Genomic DNA, 25877 nt, shown 5'->3' on the forward strand with positions numbered 1-25877 from the left:
AAGAAATGTCTCGAAAAATCACTGGTGTTCCGTACTTGATTCTGAATATATACATTGACCGGTCACTGAATCATTACCATCCTTCCAATCAGTGGATTCGCCCTTGCTGCCACCTGGTAGTCCATAGCTATGCGCCTAAGTGCAGTCAGTGCTGACAATTCACGCATGGCAGGTCAACATTAAGATTTATCCGCGTTTGGTAGAAGTTAGATTGTAGTGATACCGTAAAATTAAAGTTAACCAATAGGGCAAGAGGAGACCAGCTGGCAAAAATGAAGACTTTGCAAGGTTGATAATTGGATTACATCGATCATTTGATACAAACTCACAGGCGCAGGGCGGTGGAATAGCTAACTACCCAATACAACTGTGGTCAACTCGAAAACATATGGTCGCCACGTGTTGTATACACGCATGTATTCTAACAGACGCCCCTCGAAGTTAGTGGATCCTCACCCGGGTTCAGCAATATCAATGATGTACCTGGTGAAACAAGCATGTCAATCGAACGATAGAAGACTGGAAAAAGATCTGCTGAATCGAAATTTTTACTCTACTCCGTGGATGGACAAACAAACGCGTAACTGGTGACCGGTTAACGTGATCTCTACACCAAACTCAGCTCTACTGAGCACCTACATGAATACCATATCCGCTCTCTCCACACGTCTATTTCAACATTGAAGGTTGTATTACACACAGTTTGATGGTCATATCAGCGGACGACCACTGATCTCGCTACATTCCTAACACATTGAATCGTTGTTGTATGTACAGAGCCAAAGACACAACTACACGCTACTACGTAGAGATCGTAACTCAGTGAACCATCATATGCACTCATGTTCAGCTATTGTTAAGGGATGTTTCTCTTCTCTCTTTCTCGAAACCCTGAGATACCATGGTGCAAAATGTGATTTTGTGAATGTCAGAAAATATCATGTCATATCTCACATAAATAACGTAAATTGTAACCACGTGACACAGGTGTCCTCTCCGAACGTGATTAATCAATGATGGGTGGTACATGCAAAACCAGCTTGTCAGTGGTGTTCGTGCAGCTTATTTCGTTGGATAGATATACATGAAATACCTAGAAAGCATACTAGACATTATACTGTGTGGCCATATCATTGGCGAACTAGAAATCAGGCAAAGTCACTGAGCTGCTTGACTGCGGAGTCGAATGTGGTTCGAAGTATAATTTCGCGATTATGGACAAGGTTCTGGGGCACGTCTCCACGTACCACAATCCAGCGCAAGAACTGCTATCTGGCATTAAATATGACATTCTCCAAGCACTGTATCTGCATTATCTCTAGACCTCGCAGCAGCCTTTGGGATCCTTGCTTCTCAACAAACTGTGTATCAATGGACACATAAGGAGCTCCTTTGTGCAACGCAACCCACTAGAAGCATTCCATTCATATCACGACCTCTTAACATGATGTCAAACCCACATCAGGATCACTGGTACGGGGGCCAACACCGACAAATATTTGCCACGTGTCAGCAACAAAATAATAACTTTTCTAGGGATTAAATAAAATAAAATTAGATTTAATAAATACGGATTACCAACTTTTGAATTCTTATTTGGCTATTTTAATAAAAAGAGAGTTGACAACAGTGCTGACGACCGCTGACTACGCCTGAGATTAAGGTGCTGTGCTTATTTTAATTAATTCAGTCAATATTGATAGATGAAGGCAGTGTGCAAGCTCTTACTTTCGTGAAAATTAGGCATAGCTATTCTTTGTTTGTGCAGTTAATTGAAATTTCCCTCACTCGTGTAAACATATTGGGTTGCTCATTTTCATTATTTTTTTCCAGAGAGATCGTCGGGTTATGCACGTAAGTCAGGTGCACAAAAATCATCAGAAAACCGTAAACGTGCTGAAAAATTCCTGAAAGAATTTCATACGTCAGTAGGTAGCAGAAAGTCTTTCTAAAGAAAAACTCAAAATACATGAATCTGATATAGATTTTCATTAATTATTAATTAAAAATTTTCCAACGAGTAAGGTATCATATAATCAATATTTCTGATTCTACGGTACTTAAAGAACTCTTAAGATCTGAGAGTTTCGGGAGTAATCACAAAAATTTTTTTCTGGGGTCCCATGAAATCTACGTGCCGCCCAGCCACCATGATCAACCGAAGGGCAGTGGGATGGGGTACTCATAATTGATGAGCCGACTTTAATCTGGAAAGTGATTCTTGACGTCTGTATCTCTGCATAAACATTAAAATTATAGTTATGATGGTACCGGGGTTATGGTCTGGGAGCCGACACTCCTCCATGCCTTGCCGCAGGGTACTGTATCGGGACATTATTCTGTACCAATATGTGCGATTTTACCGTAGTGTATATTGTCCTAGGTTTCACCTAATTGATGATAATGACCGTCCACACAAGACGCAGGAAGTGGAGGAATATCTGGAACTCGAAAAGATACAGTGTTTGATGTGGCTACCACACTTCCCGGACCTTAATACGATTGAACATGTCTAGGACGTCAGATTCATTTCTGTACCACTTTCCCATGATATCCTTAACTTCTGAATACGAGAACCCAAAAAAATTTGAAGAAACTAAGACGTCAGGGGATAAAACATAGCTACATTTAGCAATTTCAGACGATAATACTATCTATGTTTATATATTTTATTTTTCTCTCTTCGTAAATTAACATTTACGAATTACATAAGTAATAAAATATTGTATGATAACTTAATCATCATTTCTCGTTAACCTGCTCATATTTCTTCTAATTGGAAATGTTCTCCTTATTGGGATATATGCTTATAACCATTTTAATTTTACGCCAGTGAATACTTCCGTTGTCCATGTAAACCGGCTTGAAATGTTCTCTTCATATCTCCTTAAAAAGTGCTTCGGACTTAAGAGTCGTGAACATAAATTTTACAAGCCCTCTCCGCTGGTCTAGTGGTTACCGTCCGCGGTTTTGGTGCATGGGCTTTCGGATTTGATTCTTGGTGAGAATGTCCTGAAAAATTTGAACGCATTGCGGCGGTTTAGATTTTATCTTAAACTGTACATTTATGTAAATTAAAAAAAAACTTGTAGGTATTGGAATTGAAATTAGTCTATTTGTGTTATGCATCCTAATTTAAACTTCCCGAGAGGTGATTTTCAATCCGTAAACCAGCGACGGACCTGTTCTTGTGCTGGAGAATATGACAATGGTCATTAATAATGAACGCAATCCGCAATGTGGGAAGTTTTCTAGAAAATTTGTAATTCAAGAGGACTCTTGTATTGCCAAAGATTCTTGTTACAGCCTCATGAATATGAAACTACCGGAAAAGTATGCTCTTAAAAAAAAACTAATATCGAAGTAATATCGAAGTTATGCATGAACATACTCACAACATGTATATACATATGTCGAATTGAACACCTCCTCCTCTTTTGAAGTCTGTTAAAAATGATATCCAATAAGTGTTCTGTCCGAAGGCACGTTCTAACACATTTTACCTACCATTGGCAAGTGTGGTCATTAAGCAAGTAGAGCAGATGGAGGACAGGGGTTCAAAGGGATATAGTGAAGGTGCAGATTGAGGAAAGTACGTAAGAACTGAGTATATATATTCACTTCCACATGTAAACTAACTATTCCTTCAATATAAAGTTCTCTGACCTTTTACAGCAAGACCCTTGAAACAGAATACGAATGATTTTTTCTATAATTTGCGAATTATATGTTGAGTCTGCAGCAATTAAACCTAGATCTGTACTGTGCTGCTAGAAAAGCCCGAACAGCGCTACCATAAAACCACCTTCAGTGAAGACTCGATTCCAGCGGATCGATTATGATTTTACTTTACATCTTTACATTAGAATCAAGATTATGAACGGTGGGACCTACTATTAATGCGGGATCCAAACAAGCACTAAACTTTGTATGTGACAAGGTATACTTCCAGTGGGGCTTGAACTTACGATCCCAAGTGAACTCTAAAACAACGGCTGAAAAGGCACGGACGAATTTAATTACGAGAACAGGAATTTTCAAATGATTAAAAACTAAATTCCCCGACACGAAGTTTCGCAGAACTTGCGCCGACCAGCTGGTCATTTTTAAGTAGATAATATATGGTCACCATATCGAGATCCCATCGCCGGTGATTCAAGGTTGTCTTCACCAGAGTATGTTACATTCTTTTCATTTAAATATTTTCTCTATTATTCTCATAACACTGGGTGAACGCCGTACTGCCAGCGCCATTTGGTTTTCCGCAGTGATCATCTACCCAAGTACTGATCTAACCTCACACTGGCTGACTTCCGTTGTCGGAAACCAATACGTTAAAATTCGAATGAAATGAAATGAAATGAAATCTTTTAACACGTTCCACGGTTATGCCGGTTAGGATAAAGGAGACGGTGATAATAAGAAATGAGTGAAATGGTGGAATGAAGAAAGTGGGAGGAAACGGGAGAACCCCGAGAAAACCCACGAGCACGGTGTTTGTCCACCACAAAGTCCACACGGTGCGAGCTGGGATCGAACCAGGGACCCCAAGCACCGGAGGTGAACGCTCTACACGTTAAAATTTGAATAATTACTAGAATAAACTAGAATTCTTCGAATCATGTAAGATATATTTTTTAACAACATAAATTATGACTGCTCGGGTAGATAATATGTCACAGTTGAACTCAAATTCATTTGTAAATTAATGTAGATTTAATCTAATTAATGCTTACCGTAAGATACCGAAAAACAAACAAATACGAATCTTCTTTGGTGAGTTGAGATCTTTATTTTAAAATCATTGTATTCCACTTAAGACTGCAAGAATACAGTGTCTTAAACAGAACGTCAATCGATCTCTTATTCTTTCTAGAAGGTAAATATCGCAACGTATCTATTGTAAAAACTGGAATTTCGTACCAGAAAATTTCAATATATCTTATTTGTACGGAATACAGTTTTAAAATGTTGCACTTACACTTATATGCATATTGTATATGTATGTATATGGTGACCGGGAAACGAACTCGTGCACAAAAGACACACGCGTGCTAACCATCAGAACATTTACACACAGTTTATGTTATTAAACTTGCGAAGAGCTAACATCGACAAGGCAACTTAAAGCTGGATAACAGGTAATCACCATATCGGGTCCTATTGCCGTTATTTCTGCTCTCCAGACCGAAAATGAAATGACATCTTTTAAGTTTTACGTCCCACGGTTATGCCGGGTAGGCTAAAGGAGACGATGATGATGAGAAATGAATGAAAAATGGTGGAATTTGAAGAAAGTGGGAGAAACTGGAGAACCCCGGTGAAATCCATGCACACTGTGTTTGTCCACCACAAAGCTCAACTGGCGCAAGTTGGAATCGAGCCAAGGACCCCATGCACCAGCGGTGAACGCTCTACCACTGGGCCACCGCGGACCCCCTCTCCAGAACACAGTTCACTACCTCGTTAATTCGAATAATTAACCTCACAATGCCTAAGAAGTGTTTTATGCCATGTATTGGAGAAAATCGTACGAAAAGAAAACTCATTCAAGAGTAAACTACCCCTTGTGGATTTTTTCATAAGGAATGTTCTATTTTGTATTGTTATTACTGAAATATTTGCTTATGCAATACTAACCAAATCGTCTGAGTCATTTTTGAGAAAATCAGTCGGAAGTACTCACCCTCAAAAGTAAACTACTTTTTTTTTTTTTTTTTTTTTAAAGGGCAAATGAGTTTTACCAGATTGTCAGGTTATCAATGAAATATGAACAAAATCGCCTAATCTTTTTTGAGAAAACAGTCAAAATCTCAGCCCCACGAATAAACTACCCCTCGTAGGCTTTCTGAATGAATGAGTTGCGTTATCCTGTCAGGTTATTACTGAAATATAAAGAACACAGCTTGAGTTGTTCGAGAAAATTGTCTGGAAAAACACACATCCCAAGAATAGACTACCCCTGCTCGATTTTTTTTTTTTTTTTTTTTTTCAGAAAAAGATTTATACCACAGGACAGGGTTGTTAATGAAATACTGATCCATAAAACAAAGCAAAATCGTTACAGTAGTTTTCCAGGATGTCTACTAAAATTCCAAAATGAAATTTCGTGACCTTTTCTTTACTAAATCATAAAATTTCCTAAATTTTTCAATAGCGATTTCCGGTGCGAATTAGGCCGAATTTTCATCCATGCGATAGAAACGTACTTTGCTTGGGATTTGGCAGCGTCTAAAGCCGACCATAGACATTTCAGGTCGTGAATTTTGAAGTTTTATAGAACAAAATTTTCCAATCTGTACTTACATTTACACAGTTAAAAAAAAATCGTGACCCAAACGCTAAATTTCGTGACTTTTTCGTGACTTTCATGACAGTTTTCTGATTTCGTGACATTCGTGACTTTCGTGCCCGATAGACACCCTGTTTTCGAGAAAATCGCCCTTCAGAAAAAAATTAATAATAAATAAATAAAAAAAGAAACAGAAAATCCTGAAGTTTAAAATTTGGCTCGGACACGATGAACGGTATGGTCTTTAAGTGAGTGGAGTGAATATGTTTATATTGGGACGAAGGTATTTGCTTAAAGTAATGGCTAATGACAAAAAGTTTTTCTCACTTACCTTCCACGCAGTATAGATATATTCCTCATCTATTACACTGCTGGGTTTCGTTTTAACTAATATCGATTTTCTGAACAAACCATCGAATTCATCTACAAATATTTCTAACCACCTGTGTCAGAAATTTTTGAAGGCAAACTGAACAAAAAAACATCACAACTGAAAGTGAAAAGACCCTATTCCCGGAATAGTACACAACAGTAAATAATATAAATGAAATTATACTAAAAGAGTGCATGCATTGTAATCTTATAAACTAAAGACTGAATCCAACTGAAAGCCCACTCGAAAGTAGTAAGTGTGAGCAATCGGTGATTCTATTACTATAAATACTTAATGCCAAGCTTAGGTCAGATAAAAGGTTCCGGCGAATAGTATTATTACTACTTATTACCTTCCTTTGGTCTTTCAGTTAAAATATAAATAAGACTTAAAAAGAAAATTATAAGGCATCACGTCACCAAATCAAGCAAGTGTGTGCTGACTAAGAATAAAATCACTTCTATTAAGTAAAACTCCAGACGTTACATGCACCATAAATCACCAGTAGCAATTGAAATACTCGCGAAACTCATAGAGAACTTTTTCATACGGAAAGACTACATGAAAAAAAATCACTACCACTCACAAATTAACTTCTCTACACTTGAATCCCGCCGTTCCTTGCAGAATGGTCAAAAAGTGTGTGTGCGCACAAGACAAAAAGCTCAGAAATAAATATATAATTAAATAATAAAAAAGTTAACTAATTAATGCTAATAGTACGCATGCACTTAAAAAGAGAAAGAAAGTAAGGAACTTAGAATAAATTGAAAAATTAATTACGTATATAGGATTAAATGTTAAGTCACGCCATCAATAATGCGTCAAATTTCGGACACTATTTCAACCTAGTGTCTTACAGACTCTGAACATATAGGTTCGCCTTACTAGTCTCATCTGAAGGTTCTATCCAAAGGCAGGTTCTGGTCTAACTTAGCTACGTGGGTGGGGTGACCAGCCAGCAAAACTGAGATAAGGTGGCTAGTTCCTTTATCTTGTACTTGAGCAGGATATATAGGAAACTGGAACTTGAAAGAATAGGACCAAAGGGATCGACTGAGATTAGATCATATCAGTTTATAAATCGTATATGTAATACCTAAATAATTACTTATTCATTGTATACATACAGAGCTTGATCCATTTGAACAAATTAAACTGTTTCTTTCCTAAGATACTCCACCCCACTATCATGGATCATGCTCAATGTGACAGTCACAGGTATGGACCATTGCACGACATTGCAGTTTCCACTGTACTAGACTTCGTTACAGCTGTACGAAACTTTCCAGAGGTTATTTATCATGATGAAAGGCTTCGTTTCAGAAGTTAAAAAGCACAGCAATCCATGGAACTAACATATGGACTCCAAGCAGCGTTGATTTTGAATTATTTTACGGACTGTACGTACCATGAGCTTTCCTTTGTAGTGAAATCCAGTAAAACCATAAAACCTTTCAAGAAAGTTTCCTTGCATTGACGCATTAAGAAACATGGTCATTTTCACGAATATTTCTGTGGGTGATGCCCCAGACTTGTTTACAACAGATCTACGTTTGTCCATTGTCAAAATAATTTTCCAGCGATTACAGTTAGGTGGCGCTCGTACACTTTTTGCCCTTGCTCTTTCACTCTGCGATATGCTGTGGTTAAGGGACTCACGCTAGCCTTGTGGATTTACAGCTTTGGACTGCACGATTCAATTTAATTTGGCCATAACATATTGTAGTAATTGCTTCTTACAGGCCGTTATTTCCCAGGTTGTTTTTAGCACAGGACTATGAGTTTCACTGACGCCCTCTCTGGGTGCCGTTTCATCGGTGATGTAAGTTATGGACGAAGATTATGACTAACACTTAACGGCGACCAGTTCTACTGTCAAGTTTGCATGGAAAAGAGCCCTTGATGAACCCTCTGAAAACGCGATTTTTTTTTTCGGCGACATTTTATCCACTACAACCTCTTCATTCTGCTACGAACAGCTGAGAGACTGATACACGTGTGCGTAGTTTTGCTGGTCTGCAAAACTGGTCTGACATGTACAGCTGTCTACAAGTTACTCGAATGAAAACGGATTAGCCTCTGTATTCAGTCAAAGGTGTCTATTAATATTTCTCGCACACAATCAGCCTCATTACCTGTCGTGTTAACTACCGAAATCCTTGACACAAGGCAATTCTTACTAAAAAAGTAACGAATATTGACAACTCGTCGCGGAGATAATCATGTGCTCACCGTACTAAATATCCTATTAAAGTGAATTCGATAGAAAATTGAACTAAAAAGTCGTCAATTCTATCAGCGTACTAAATCAGACGTTACTGTTACAATTACTGACTGATTTGCATTACATAGATATCACTGGCTATAATATTACTGTTAAAATGTATTTTGTGTATTCTATGCGACAAAGACTTACATGTTCTATTAAAGCGACTGTTTTCTTTAAATACAGAACTTGCTCGATATTAAGTAACTATTTGCCCAACAAATTTAATAAAATCTATATAAGTGATACTTAAAGTTGACAACTGAACTGTAAAATTCCAATTCATACCATTCATTAGCTATATAATTATATGAATTAATATCTAGGTAGTCTCGTTGAAAGAAAACTTACTATGGAAATTTTAACGTGTCTAGAAGAAAAAAGTATCTGGATCTGTTTCAAGAAATAAACTTACCAGGTACATAACTGAACGAATATTGTATGAATAAGCTTAATTATTTATGCCCATGGATAAACCAAGGATTACAAAATTTATGTACACAATCAGGATATAAGAGAGTTAACTTAATAGCTCGAAGAATACTGGTATATATGCAAACGGGGAGAACTAGGCTGGAAGGAAAAATGTATGTGTAACTGAAGAGTATCTATTCCAGAGCACAAAGTCAAATGGGTTTATGACAGGCAAACATTACAGCCCACGAACTTTCTCCCGCTTGTTTTTCCACTTGTCTTATCATTCCACCAGTTATTTCATAATTAATTTTCGTACAATTATTGCCTCCGCTGATTTGAAAACACAATTGTAGGATGATAATTTAATTCCGAGGAAACAAAAAGGGAAAGAAACATTACCAAGCGAATGAACAGTTTGTTTCAGTAAGTTAATTATTAAATATAAAGGTTAGTCAAGTAGCATGCGAATATTGTAGGTTTGTTTTAGCTATTTCAAACTCTTAACTACAACTTGTTACCAAAAGTGTTTCTACTATTGTTACATACATTAAGAACAGGGAAGAGAACTAATACACAAACGACAAATCGAAGTATGTAATGGTTGAAAACTACCACGTTAATATATTATGGAACTACTGTCTACCTTTTCTACTTTAATTATGTTAGAATAGTACAAGTTGATGGAAAATTCCTATAGCTTCCAACAAGACTATCTACGAAATACAAAATAAACACACTTTCTGACCACTCTCAGTACACTGAAAATTCTAGACCCTCATGATTTTCTTACTTACTTTGCTGAATATAATCAGGTGTTACAATGAATTTATTGGGTGATTTGTCTGATGGTTTTATACCAGAACCAGCCACCAAGAACCCCACCGATGAATCGGATGTGACGGCAATGAAGTTGCTACTGGGATGTGGCTCCAAATCAGGTGCAGTATCGTCAACACTTGCTAGATTGCTACGTGATGCCGTAGTGTCTAAAGCTGTCTCATCACCTTGATTTTGTTGTTGATTGTTCAGAACCTGGCTATTAAGCAAGCTCTGTTGCTGGCCAGCAACTCCTCCAAGGGAGATCTGAAAAGAAGAAGAACATGTTAGTTTCATAGATTGACAACATTAAAGAATAAGTAAGAATGCAATTGCTTACCACGCATTACACAACTCACTGAAGTGAATTATACAAAATGAATAATACTGTGTTCAAGAGTAATACCATGAAAAACATCATCGGTAAAAGTTCTAGAAGTACTCTGGCACAGATCAACGTACCGATGGATACGAAACGTAATCTCGAATCTGTGGTTTTGCGTACTTTCTAGCGTTCCGTAACTTAATGATTACAAGCCCCGGATGTTCGCACAACTTCATAGTTTCTCGAAAATTAATAAAAGAAAAAAAAAATTCATAATAAAATTACTTAAGCAACTCGTTTTTGAAGGACAGAATATGCTCAGTCGTCATTAAAGATACAAATACTCTGCACTGCTTTTATCTCTTTCCTTTTGTCGAACTGTGATGAGGACTTAGGATTTAGATTTCCGGGCTTTCGGCATCTAAGGCCATTTAGCCCATCACGTATGAGAGATAACTTCCCTCGGTGATCATACTATCCGATGAAAGGGAAGGAAGAATTGGGGAAGGAGGGAAGCGGCCTGGGACCTATGAGTTAGGTACCACCCCCACATTTGGTTGGTATGAATAAGGAAAACCCAGGAAAACCTTATTCAGGATGACTGGCCTGAAAAAGCTTGTTACACTTTTTTTGAACGAGTGCCCCCACCGGGAATCGAACCCGGGGCTGTGTCGAACTGTGATGGAATTTAGTCTACTTTATAATAGCTACCTTCTTATTGATTTTTCAAATAATCTTATTTTACATCTTTTAACCTAGTTCCCTTGCCTTTTTACCCATTGATGATGGCTGCTTAACTTTTTGCTGACTGGGAGAAATATTCCCTTCCATCATGCAACGGATTTACAGTATGCGGCAAAACAAACAGTACTGAAATCACATCGTTGACATTTATTTATTTGTTGCACAACATAACGAAACATAAGAAAGGTCGTCAAATGGATGTCAACTAAATGTTACTCAACACATATTGTAAATTTACAAGGAATCATTCCTATAGATCATGTGTTCAAAATGAACATTATGTCGCACATATTCTTCATAGCGGTCCTGTAGATCGATGAACATGTTAGTGAACACGGTTTGCTGGAATGACAAAGCAAATGACCGAATCTTTTCTCTTAATTTTGGTATAGTGGTAGGAAGTTATTTGTTCGGAAAATTACTTCCTTCAGTATACCCCGTATGTAGGCATCTGGAGTCAAGAGGTGAGGAGAGTGAGAAGGATGTGGAAAATCCGTTCCACAGGAAATCAAGCGATGTCCAAACTTGTGAGCAGAAGGGTAAGTGACTCACTTGCAGTGTGGGCAATAGCTCCGTCTTGCTGTATTCATTGTTGTTATAACGACGGATTTTTCGTGCAGTAAAAGCCGCACAAATCATGCAACACAGGGTCAATAATCAACTGTCGATTGATGTGGCGATCAAAGTACACATGGCTTTTCATCACTGAACCATATGTTACTGATGAAATCTTCATTTTCATATACCATAGCTAACACTCCAGAGCAATACAGTAGACGTCCACGCTAATCTCTTGTAGTGAGACGCTGCCCCACACTATATGAGCGGAAATATTGCTCGACAATAAGTACCTCCTCTTCTGTTGTGAGTAACATTACCTTCGCACCAACTGCACAATACGCTAGTCCACACACAACTGAGCACACATGTGACACTCACAGTTCATACCACATAGCACCTGAGCGCCACCCGTACGCGAATTTCAGCACTGTTTGCTTTGCCGCATACTGTATAAGTACAACACATGTGTATATAATATGTCAATGATCACTACACAATAATACTAATTAAGCTTATAAATGTGAAAATATTTTATTGCTTCAAACAACCTTTTCATCTGTCAAGCTACAAATGTTTTCAATGGCGTATTATTTAAGAAGAAAACATATATTGTAACATATCAACAAAACAGTATTGTAAAACGACTAGTTGGGTAGACAATAGCAGGTAAACAACAAAACGAAATTTATTGTTTAGAACATTTCCAGAAAGATTTTCTCCTAATATAATTTCAACTTTTACTTGTTTCAATTTTTTTTCCTGCTGCTTTTTTGTAATAGCGATTAAGTAGTTTTTCATATATAAATCAAAATCAGAATTCAATATAGATTTACATAATTGGGTAAGAGTTTTATATATCACTTTGGCTCCAAGTAATTCAAGCACTAAAAGCAACTGTTCTAATGTAAGAGGAAATCAATTCAAAACAACTGAAAGATGTAATGAAATTAACAGAAAAAGTTTACCAAAACAGTAAATTTCACTTCATTAGCTATAAATTAGTAGCTTTAATTATTACTACCGACACAAGTAAATGACGAAAAATGTAAATGTATAGATTTAAATGCACTTGAAGATGCGCACATATTTGCACTTCATGATTAGCTAGCCCAAGGCCCAAATGGGTGCAGAAGGAAATATTAGAAGATACTACATACACTTTCACTAAGCAAAGCATTTCATCACGTGAAAGTACTTTTTCCTTCTCTCTCTCTAATTCTTAAATTGTGTATGAATAGATTTATACTTTTTCTTCTGGTAAGTAATTCACTTCCTATTCCCGTTTCAGGATTCCTTTCTTTTATCTATTACTGTTACAATGGAAGACCTGTTCGGTTTCAAAACAGAGTAAATTGTAGTTTCATGTTTAGTTGGAGCAAGTGTATCAATGACTAACAATGTGTTAGTTGTATATTGCGAGCAACAATATCCAAGACTAGCAGCGTTCACCCCGCTTCGCTGCGGTCACCCCGGAACGCAATAAACTTTGTTACTTAGATAATTTTTACTTTTTCGCTTTCAAGTGATATGATAAAAACCATAGAAGATTGCACTAAATGTTAACATTATATCGCCTGTCATTTATGTTAACCCGCCCCGCTTCGCTGCGGTCACCCCCGAACGCAATAAACTTTGTTACTTAGATAATTTTTACTTTTTCGCTTTCAAGTGATATGATAAAAACCATTATAACGCCTGTCATTTATGTTAACCCGCCGAGTGACACGGTCATGCGGGTTGCATATAAATACGTTTATTTTTATACCTATGATGAACTAACAAAGGATTTGTACGTAATGGACACCTGAATGGTCAATTATCTCAAGACACTAGTAATTGAAAATTAAAGTGATATGATAAAAACCATCTAGGGTCCAAATCCTAATAACCCCCCAAAAATAAAAGAAATTGGTTCAGCCGTATTAGCGTGATGAGCGGACAAAGGATTTGTACGTTCTCTTTTATATATATAGATTACGACGACATGCAGAACGCGTGGCAAGAGATCATCAGGGAATAGAAATTATAAGACGAATCCTCGAAGAAAAGAAAGAAGAAAAAAACCGCGAATACGGTAGAATCAACGTAGGACTGAATCAGCATCTAGAATGACTTCTTTTTACATTTACAGTCCAACGAGCTGCATTCTTAAAATCCGCGACCAGGCTGAAATTTTGAAACCACTGAGTATAGCTGGTAATGCAGAAGATCATGGACAGTCGATGACTGGAAGAGAATAGAATAGTACGATTTTTGACCTTTCTTTCTTTTATAACAGGTCTTGGTTTATGTATGGTGGTCGCACAAAGAGGTGTAATGCTCCGGAATGCTTTCAACATGGCGGTGGCTCTGTGCTGGTTAAAACCGTGATTTCGTGACATTCTATTGCTTCTCTTATTACACTCAAGAATTACTACGGATGAATTACTGTCAGTAATTGTGTGGATATTTTAGGTGACCAAGAACATCCTTTGATACGTATGTTGTTTCTTAATGACGACGCAATCTTTCAAGATGACAATGCGTAGATACTGCTTATGCGTGGTCTGAGGAACATCAGCTCCTCCTCCCCCAGTGCGTTGCACTGTATCATCCCTCGACCTATATATTAGTAAACAGCAATGGTCAGTTTTAGAGCAGCACGATTGCTAGAAATTTCCTCCTCTATCGTTGCTGACGCAACTGAGTGTTGCACTGCATGAAGAATGGTCCAATATCACTCTGGCGGGACGCTAACTTATTCGAAACACTTACAAAACATGCGTTAATTCTTTGGTGACATTTGTAAATTTCGACGAACGATATGTACCTATGATTACTGAGATGTCGATATGGTTCTATCGCTAAATTTTTTGGTGCTGGCAACAGTGAAATCACCGCCACTGACGTAATTCTTTGTTTGTATCGGTTCAAAGGTTCTCAGCTTTGGTTCAACTAATTATCAACAAGATGACGCTACGAGTTTTTCGTTATATATATATATATATATATATATATATATAATTCTTAATAAGTAGTTACATACGAATTTGTGAATGAGAGACCGGCGACCTGCACATGTTCATTAAGTGTATCCTGCTTTAGGCTTTCCAAAAGGTGGCAACCCTAGTCTTTTTACCTTCGAAGGCGAGTAGTGTACAATCAACTTACATTGCCATGCATACCATACGTGAAAAAAGATGGTTATCCTATTTATCAAAACCCTACAGTTTAGTCGTGTAAATCTCACGTGATGTTCTTATTGTTAGTAAAGTTTGTATTCTGTTTTCAATTTCTATTTCTAGTGTGGCAGTCACGTGTTAATGCAGCTGAATGCATTCAAAGTTCGCTAAATTGCTAATTCAGCACGATTTTACAATCAATAATGAAACTGATCCCGTCAGAAGAGCAGTCAGATTTGTATGTATGTATGTTACTCGTTGTTCTGCACCTACTGGTGAGTATAAGGATATAATTTGAATTTATTTTCCACTTTTTACTTAACTTGCGATTCAAATCATGTCATTTAATTTTTTTTATATTCATTTTATCAAATTTTTATATTATACTTGGCACTGGTTTTGTTATGAACTCAAGTATCTTTACAATGTATCAATCGTCTGAACTTTATCTTTCTCGGCAATGATATTGTTATACATGGAAGTATCTTAAACAACTTGTCAATCATCTTAACTGATTCGAAGTATAATAACACTAATTAAACTCTTATCATCATCGTGCTATTATGTGTCAATTTCAGTACACCAGATGGTAAAGACGAGTGGCAACAGTACACATTTTAAACATGATCAAGCAATGCAAGGAAGAAAATATTAAATTATACTTACGGGCGTCGTTCCGGGTGGAGCAACATGCTGGACCACTACTTTGGGTTGTCCTTTGGCCGGGCTAGTAATCGCAGATGTCACTGCTGTTTGCTGACTGGGCGTTGAAGACGGTGCCAATGTTGGCGATGTGACTGATGTAGCAGCACTTGAAACTGGAGTTGGCGTTTGCTGACCTGAAGGTTGCACGGCTAAGTATATTTTCGTAGGACCCAACGAGCCAGGCTTCAATGACTGAGCTACAAATTAGATGAAAAGGCATTATTTCTGTACAATACATAGAATTATAATACTCAGATCATAGTTCTCTATCTTTTATAATGTTTATTTGATTTTATCAGTATACCTTCTCATTAATTTTTTTCAAGAGCATGTGCTGGTAAATCACTGGACTGTGGAAAAGAAATTTAAAACCTCTGAAAAACCGTATTCATCAAAATATTTTTTACTAAGTTTCGAGTTTACTGAACGATCATCGATCATATAATTTTCGTTATCTTTATAAGAAGCATTCTCAAAACAAGGCAAGAAACACGAGAAAACGGAAGATGTCCATAGAATAGGAAAGTTCAAAATGCATATTAAGCTTAGAACAATTTAGTTCCACGAAAGTCATGATCAATAAGAAAATTTAAAACCCTACTCAAACCATCTAAAATGGTTTATAATAATTGGAGGCTTTCTTCCCCTATTGCAGACAATGGCATATTTCGGTGCATCTCGACTAAAAAGATGTTATCCCTTTACCGTCCTAAAATGTGCAAAGTTAACAAAATGGAGAAGGAATGTTGAAGATGATGATGAAACCCGCACTGTTGAATAGCAACTTCAGAAAGAGTGACTTGATGGATATCGTAGATATCGCGGCTTCGTTTGTAGATATAGATGGAAATAAACTTCCGCATCTTACTAAAACAGAATGATAATGACTTGTACTTTTTATTTTTATTAATGCTAAGAAAGAATGACAATTGTTTCACCGAGTTTTGTCATCCCACGGTTGTTGAGCCACCTTTAAACTCAGAATATAATGAACGCCCCTCGTGTCATGTCTCAATGTCCAACTTTATTAGTGGCACAAAATACAGTAATTAAAAATCACGGTTATGATATAATTCTTCCCATGTTATATGTGTAGATAAGAGGTAAATAGATTTTCCTTTAGTTTAACATCCCACAATTATGCACCGAATCTAAGGGATATGGGATAATGATGAATGAAATAGTGGAATGAAGAAAGTGAGAGAAAACTGGAAAAAATCCACGCACACGGTATTGGTCCAATACAAAGCCTATTTGGTACGAGCTGGGATCGAACCAAATCCCACGCACTGTAGAAGAGCGCCATTGCACTGAGCCACAGCGACCCCCACATAAAAGAAAGGTACTAAAGACACTATATGGTTAATTGAACTTACTTAGTCCGTAGAGTTATGTTTCACGACGTGGGGTTTTTATAACTCCCTGCGGCACTACTAATGGGGTTAATTTCGAGACATGAAATAAAAATATGACGTTAACAAACATATCTTTCTGATCACTTAAGTAAACAAAAAAATGGAATTATTCACAAGTAAAATCGTCTTTTTCTCGGATATTGAATAAAACTTCTATATTACTAGTAAAATTGTCTGAACCATTGCTATACCTGTAATAATAATAATAATAATAATAATAATAAATTATCTAACAAAGTTCATTGATTGAACAAGCTCACAAGACATATGCGGGAAAATACTGTAAGTTCTCCGCTTCACAGGAATGTCAAACACATCACAATAAAATCAAATGCCTAAGTCTTATAAAATGCAATACCTTTTAGCAACTGTTGCTTCACTTGCTGTTGTACTGCGGCCAGCTGTTGAGGCGTAAGATCTGTTCCTTGAAGGCCTTGCAAAACAATGCGTGGGCCCTGAGACGTCTGAATTACTTGTGCGGTGGCCCTCTGCATTACTGTTCCTGGTGGATGTCCAGGAACCTGTTGGGGTGTAGTCTGTTGCTGAACTGATCCTGGAGACTGAACGGCTGGTTGCGCTTTTACTGGAGATTGCACTTGTGTCTGGACCTGCGTTCCAAGAGTTTGCTGTAAAAAAAATGTATATTACAGACCTTGGCAAAAATATTTCTCTGAACATGTATTCTGTATCTGCCAGATTATAATGGACGAAAAAAAAAAAAAAAAAAAAAATTGTAACGAGCTAATTCGCAAATATTCTACGATATTAGTATGATTTTTCACTTTAGAAATTAAACTACCTACATTTATCTGGACATGGAATTTCATAGTTGTCTATCAGTACCCACCCTAATGTGCACCAAACTTATCATCAAAGGAAATACACACTTCAAGAGCTTCCGCACTCAATACATTGAGTCCTCTACCCTAAGGCCTTAGCATTCAGAAAACCCTTATTTGCTCCATTACAGAGTTTCGTAACTACAACAAAGTTTCTTCATTATTACTCCAACCGGACATACTCTTGATTTCAACCATCCACACACAACGTAAGCAAAAATAGATATATACGAACAAGTCAAACTTCATGCATTAGACTCCACCGATCACTACTGACAACGTTAAACTCATGACAAATTGTCAAACTAGATGTAATTTAATAACATATCATGATTTCATCATAATGAGTACATAGTGGTGGAGTTTACTGTGCGATATTTGAATTATTTGCATTAAGTGTACTTTGTACACTTGAAAATAGTACCTATTAAAACATGAAGGATTTACTAACAGTTTTACAAAATTCTCATAAAAACTTCTAACACAGTTCAAACTTTCGCCATTAATATAATCATGATAATAGGGAAAAATGTATATTAATATTATCCACCAAGAGAATGATATTAACTTCTTTACCACCATTAGATAGCCGTTTCTTTAGGTAGTAATAATATTCCATTTTTTCTTCTTTTAAACTAAAGAATAAATGAAAATAATATTACCTGCACACCAGCTGCAATCTGTTGCGTAACAACTTTTGTAGGACTACTGGAAGATGCAACTGTTGTGGTGTTCGTAGTAGTAGTTGTTGCATTTGTATTTGCTGTTGGTGATTTCACAGTCTTTACTGGCACTTGAGCATTCTGTTGCCCTGCTTTCACTATAACAGGAGTTGACGATACAGGCACATTGGTTGCAGAGACTAGTGATGCAGTAGAATTCACAGTTTGTGTCGTGAGAGATGACGCATTTGTAGCTGCAACGGCTCCTGACACAACAACTGCCCCACCGGCTGTGCCCAGCACGGCTTGGGTACCAGGATTAGCAGTCCGAATTATCACTTGCTGTCCACCTATTGTTGCAATTTGAGCCTTCCCAGTTGCTAATTGTTGTGCCAAAGAAGCAGTCACCGCTTGATTAGCACCACTAACAACGATTTGCCCCGCACTTACTATTTGTCCACCAGCTGTGACTACTTGCGTCGGAGTACCAACAACTTGATTGCCACTAACTACAATTTGTCCAGGAGCAAACACTTGGCCGCCTCCAACTACTACTGTGCCCGGCTGAGTTGAAACTTTTTGTACAACGGGTGTTCCTGATATACCAGGAATCTGTTGGCGAATAACTACTGTCTGTGGAGTTTTAGAAGCCGCCTGTCCAGCAGGAGTTTGAGGTAAAACGGCTCTCACTGGTGATGTCACTGCAGTAGCTGCTTTCACTGGAGATGTTACATTTGTGACGGCACCAGATGTTATTGTATTTTGGCCTGCGGTGGTACGTATTACTGTTTTTGTAGCGTTTGGTGTTGCCACTGTGGACGCTCCAGTGCCTTTTGCCTGTTGAAGGTTAGCTTGTTGGGTCAACTGCTGAAGCTGTGCTGTAGTCATTACATGGAATTTCCCATCTGAAAGCTGAACTAATTGTTGACCTAAATGAAGAAACAAGGAAAAAAATAAGCCAAGTATGATAAGGACATTATATATATATATATATATATATATATATATATATATATATATATATATATAAACCAAATCAACTTCCTTTATTTCTAAAGCACTCGAAACTGATTGTTTCTAAAATCAACTAAATCGAATTAATTACAACATCAAATCTAGTTGTTCTTTCACTGTAGACGCCAATCTACTGTATTTGCACTGGTGAGTAATCCTTATCATTTGAATTCATATGGGTTAACAACATTAGTGATTACTAGTAAAATAATATACAATAGGATACCTACTGATCTGGAGAAATCTATTTCCCTGACTTTTGGCAGGAAATTCCTTGACTTTCATAACAGGTGTAGGATGACGTTGACATATAAATAATTAATAAATAATGGCGAATATTTATATATGAGAACATTTATTCTATAGAAACAAAACAATCAATTGCTTATACGTACATTCCAATTACCACCCATAAAATTCTGAGCAACGTTCCATACTGTGATCATTAATGGTTGGTTAAGCTGAAATTGGTGTACAATTAATGTTAAAAAAATGTATTTTATAAAATTTCCCTAATTTCCAGTCTTTTACTCTGAGTTTCCTGACCAGTAGAAACCCTGTATAAGTTTTTCTTTGTAATTAGCAGTGATTGTGCAAAAGATTATTTTAAACAAGGAGTCCATATATATATTTATATATATAATGTTAATGCTGAGCATGGATAGGTGGAAAATGTTTTTATATGCAAATACTACTCAATGTGCCCTGTTGTGTCGGAAGAACATAGTTGTTCAAACTTATGTAAATAGTTTCTTATCTCTATTCGTGACATACTTATACAAATATTTTTTTTTCTATGCCATATAAGTGTTTTAAAGTTCAATTTTCAACAATAGTCGTTCATAAGTGAAAACTTCTGAGGATCTACAAACTACACAACAAACAATTATGAGTTAAATTCTGTGCTTTAATGTTAAAAGAATATAAGTGGGTGAATAAAAAAAAATAATAATAATAATAAAAAGAAAGGTAATAGCTGAAACAGAAGAGTTGCTTAGGAAAGCTCCTGCGAAAGTCGAAATTAAATAAAAGTAATAATAATTTATTTGGATACAAGATAAGTACACATTGTTAATCAAAAAAGAACACTGTTTTGTAAGGTCAAAATGTATCCCTTTCTTTAGATTAGACTCATGGAGCGGAAAAGTAATAAATATAGGAAAAATAATAATATTGGAGATTAAAAAAAAAGTTTTGACATTGTTTGGGGAAAACGTATTATGAGGGAGTGATAGAAACTATGAAAGAAAGAAAGATATTGCAAATTATGGATATTTAAGGAAGATACTACTGAGACGAAAGGATTGAAGAAAAACTAGGGCACAAACGTTATCAATTTGATGGGCAAGAGACCTATGATCATAAGAAGTCGAGAAATATTGGTGAGATTAGAGGAATTACATTACTTGCGAGTTAATGGGTAAACTAAAGGTTTACAGACGCTGTGAAAGATAAAAAAATATCGGAGACAACACGATGAATAAGTAACTCACGAGACAATGGAGGATTTCTTCAATTCGATGAGTAAATCGTTTCGGAGTTCGCCCACCTCCATATTATAATCTGTACAGGCATTACAACCGAAGGCGCTTACATTTATGTATCATGTTTATCAAGGTAAATATTAAGTATTACCTTAAAAACGTTACCTCAATATATTTATTTAATAGCCGGAATTCTCAACGTCATTATTTTAGTTGCAGTAAATATTTACATTTTAACCATTCTGTAATACGAACTAGTCCAAATTAACTTTTATACGAACAATTTACTGCTATTAAAACCGCACACTGTTAAAAAAAAAATCAAATCAAACTCATCGATAGACCGTAATTTATTACTAAATTGTAAAGGTACCTTTAGACAAAATAAGTATTGTTAAGCCAACAAATAGATATCTAGAAATCTATCTATAACATATTTCTGTATCCGATGACGAATATCCTGATTATTCGTGCATATATGGTCGTTTTCAGACTTGAGGTTTAATAATTTTCCAGAACAACAAGTTTTAACTATGTAACTAAAATCGAGTTTTACAATGACTGTTGTGTTGAGAAAGAACTTACCAGACCGATAAATGTGCAAATAATCATGGTATTTATCACCGGATTTAGAGGTAGATTATTGTAAGTAAAAAATGAAATGAAATCTTTGAGTTTTACGTCCCACGGTTATGCCGGTTAGGCTAAAGGAGACGGTAGATTATTGTAAGGTTCCCACATGTATTCACACCATGTTGTTTCTACTACACGTGCTTGAAGTAAATAAACATACTACAGACGACAACAACGAAGAGGACGTCGTCCATCATCGCCAGCATTCAAGAAATGACGCAGAGCCCCAGCAGTCAGCAACATTTTAGTATAAAAGAGGAGAGCACACCGTAGGAAGTATCAATGTCGCCCGGTTGATCAAACTACCATCTCTCTAAGGCGCCTGGTCATTGGGAACACCCTAGCGCTCTCTACGACGCCTGGTTATTCTGAGGTACCTTTCCTATATGCTCGAAGACGCCCGGTCATTGAGAGGCACCTAATCAACAAATTCTCATTCCCTCTCTAAGACACACGGTCATTGAGAATTGAGAACACCCTAAGACGCCTGGTCATTGGGTTCCTTTTATTTTAACCTACACAATTAGAGGAAACTTTACTTATTGTATTATACTTGTATTTAAGACCGGGAAGTCCAAACACCCGTGTACCGTATTTTGCTCTACCCTATAGAACAGAGAAAATTTTATATTACATTTGGTTCATTTATATATATCTTATAGCGTCCATCAGCAGATGTCTAGGAGTTCCTGGTGAAAGTGTTTCGACTTTAAAACTTTAATTAAATATTATTTCACTACCTTTTCCTGGTATTTCTAATCTGAAACGACTACAGCTTCTAGTATTTTACATTGAAAAATGTTCTCTAGCCAAATAAAATAATACAACTTTTCTGGAAATAAAACAAAACAAATGCTGACTCTGAATGCTTACCTGGTAGTAATCCTTTCACTTGTATCTTTCCATCAGGTGTTTTGATGATTTGTATTTTCTGTTGTGCTGGCTGTGGAGCAGCTGGAAAACAAAACGAAAACCTAATAAGAAACGTTGTCATTTATTCACATATTTACTTACGCTGATAAATTTCTAATTAATCGTCTTTCGAACAGTAAGTAGTGTCTACATAGAGTCACATGATAAAGCCAAAGTACAGAGAGGCACAAGCAATGCTTTCGAAATTTTATTGAATTTACACTCATGGGGAAAAACGGTATAACTAGGGGCACAAGTTTTTCGCACTAAGAATTTGAAAATTTCGCGTTTCGCTTCTCATATTTCGCGTTTTATCGCATTTTGTAGCTCTTGTGGAAAAAATATTCCCTGACGTTTTTACAATTGTTTCTTTTATTCATAGATCACTAGAAATAAACCATTAATTACCTAAAAACAAAATTCACTGAATATTTCACTTGATATTGTAAATTTAACTTACAGAAAATTACATTTTTTAAAAATCAAACTGAAGGAAAATCATTAATTACTATGAGTAGGAGAGTTTTGTTCTTTTCTTCAAACACATGGGCGCAAGTTACATTTAAGCATTAAACATAAGCATGTTACGTTTCCACATTTTCCTCCTTTATTGTTGTATGTTTGTTACTTATTCAGGGTGTCTACTAAAATTCCAAAATGAAATTTCATGACTTTTTCTTTATCAAATCATAAAATTTCTTAACACCGTGAAGAGCGAATTTGGGTGCGAATTAGGCCGAGTTTTCATCCATGCGATGGAAACGTGGTTTGCTTGCAATTTGATAGCGTCTTAAGTCGACCATAGACATTTCTGGTGGTGAATTTTGACGTTTTATAGAACAAAATTTTATAAAAAAGATCCGAAAGCTAAATTTCTTGACTTTCATGACCGATAGACACCCTGTTATCACCAGTCTACGCCACTGGCTAGCTAATTAAAACGGCTTCTCCTCATCACGCTGCGATGGTGATAGCTAACGCGCAACATGTTCTCTATAGCCGTGTCCAAATCACCGAAAATGCACCATTCATGCCACGTTCTACCGTTCCGTCAGCGGAAAACTGACGTTTTTAAATTAATGAAAACGTATTTTTAAAACCTCACGTTATTTCGCGTATTGTTAGAAATTTCGCGCAAAACTGCCGATTTCGCGTTTTGTCGCGCAACGGAAACCAATGAAAATACACACAGAATATCATAAACCGTCAAGAAACTGAAAATTACTGAAATCTGACGCATTTCGTTTTATCGCACATTGCGAAAATCTCGTGCCTCTAGGTATAACGAAATAGGTTGATGCTTACTATTTCCTCACATAAGTACATTTCATTGAACGAGTACATACTGGTATATTACAGCTTAAAAAGTAGTGTCTTTTGCGCACCAGATGGAGTTAGTGTCCCAAATCTCGGGGTATAAGAGTCACCGCGTCAAGCCTAATGTTATTTGACAGCCGATAGTTGAAGTTAGTAGATGTGCAAAAGAATGATGAAATTCTTATAATCAGATATAAGGTATTACGCCGTGAAGATAAGTAAACTTTCCGCAAAACTGCGATAGATTCTACAATTTTATTTCGATAAAGATCAATTGCATTTGCAAATCTACTGAAACGTAATGAACTCGAACCATTTCTAAAGCGAATGATCACGAGTGATGAAAAGCAGATCACACACAATATGCCAAAAAAAAAAAAAAAAAAAAAAAAAAAAAAAAAAAAAAAAAATCAAGATGATGTGAGGAGAACCTCCACAGACTGTTGCAAAGCCAATGACACCCAGAAAGGTTGTACTATGGGCTTGGTGGGACTAGAAGGTCATCGTACATCACGAGCTACTGCTGTCAAGCAGAACAATATACTCGGACCTGTACTGTCAACAAATTAGCCTGAGTGCACCTAGCAACTCAAAACATACGGCCGGAACTGGTCAACAGAAAGACAGTTGTATACCACGCTAACAACGATAGACCACATATCGTTAGAAATTCAGATATTTTGGCTGGGAGATTTTAATGCACCCACCGTGTAACCTGGACCTGGCACCGTCAGACTATCATTTGTTTTGATATCTGTGGAACTCAGTGAGTGGTGTGAAGTTAGTTTGAAGAGAGGTATGTGAAAATCATCTGTCACAATTTTTTTTTTTTTTTTTTTTTTTTTTTTTGAACAGAAATCACGGATGTAATTATGTTGCCGGAAAAAATATGAAAGGTCATTGAACAAATAATGCAAATGTGGTTTCGTAATGTTACTTTTAAATTACAATAAATGTATTCTGAACTTTGATCTCCAAAAGTTCATTATTTTTTAGACAATCTATTATAATCTGGATATTATAATTCGGCTCTATCGTGCCAAATAATGGATTCTACGTTAGGTTTAAATAATCGTGATCGTATGTATTTATTATACATGAAGAATTGTTAGAGCTGTTTTCTCATTTGATTTTCAGTTTAGTGCCCCAGTCTAAACGAAGCCTATATGAGACGTGGACCTACAGGTTAATATGGAATTCGAACCACATAAGCTCCCCGGGAATCGAAACCGCGTCTCACGTCAAAGGCGCGTATGTTAACTGCTTAGCCACGAGGAGTGTGAGATTGTCTCCTGTTTGTTGAATTCAACTTTGTCTAGTCTTGCACTACAAAAATAATAGATATTTTTATAAATGAATTAATGTGCTCGTGAGTGATCAAATTCCGTTGACACGACAGTAGCAAGAACAGTAGAAATAGTGCAGGAATAGCATCTGATGAAGGAATTAAGGCAAGTTCTTAATACTTACCATATTTTCAATTTTCACTATTATCCGCGCTTAGTTCCATTAAGGAAAGAAATTTGTCTAAATACTATTAGAATATCTAAGGGAAACAATAATTAAGTTTAATTAAGTATGGTTACCATACTTGACCATACTTCAATTAAGTATAAGAATTTAACTTATATTCATGGCTTCTTTTAAATTATATTCAATGTAATTTAGATTTCAGAATTAGATTGCACTCCCATCATATTTTCTGTAATTCCAATTTTACAACATGAACCATAAATTCAACGAGTGGTTCGAATTCCACTTTAGCAAGTATATCCCGTTGTTTTGCATTGATTTGAACATAACATCACATTGCTGAAACGTGATGTTATGTTCACATCAATGCAATCCAATGACTACATACAAAATAAGCTACTACTTTTGGACTCTTTTGTATACAAAAGGGTATTTCCAAAAGTTTTCGACCTGGCACTCAAATAT

The 25877-nt window shown here is 36.4% G+C and overlaps 1 protein-coding gene across 3 annotated transcripts in view; it reads right to left on the reverse strand.

Moving 5' to 3' along the window:
• The window catches only part of E(bx) (nucleosome-remodeling factor subunit NURF301 E(bx)), a 141339-nt gene that overhangs the window by 21014 nt on the left and 94448 nt on the right, over nt 1–25877 (reverse strand). For 2 of the 3 annotated variants that reach the window (XM_081751454.1, XM_081751453.1), the window contains exons 22-26: nt 22584–22664; nt 18580–19508; nt 17437–17704; nt 15625–15860; nt 10146–10434 (exon numbers count right to left, since the gene is read on the reverse strand). In XM_081751454.1, coding sequence (XP_081607580.1) covers nt 10146–10434; nt 15625–15860; nt 17437–17704; nt 18580–19508; nt 22584–22664 — 1803 coding nt within the window. The remainder of the gene's footprint in view (nt 1–10145; nt 10435–15624; nt 15861–17436; nt 17705–18579; nt 19509–22583; nt 22665–25877) is intronic. The other variant, XM_081751455.1, reaches the window with a different exon arrangement.

This window comes from Thermobia domestica, chromosome 3 (assembly GCF_964235325.1).
Source record: "Thermobia domestica chromosome 3, izTheDome1.hap1.1, whole genome shotgun sequence".
NCBI lineage: Eukaryota > Metazoa > Arthropoda > Insecta > Zygentoma > Lepismatidae > Thermobia > Thermobia domestica.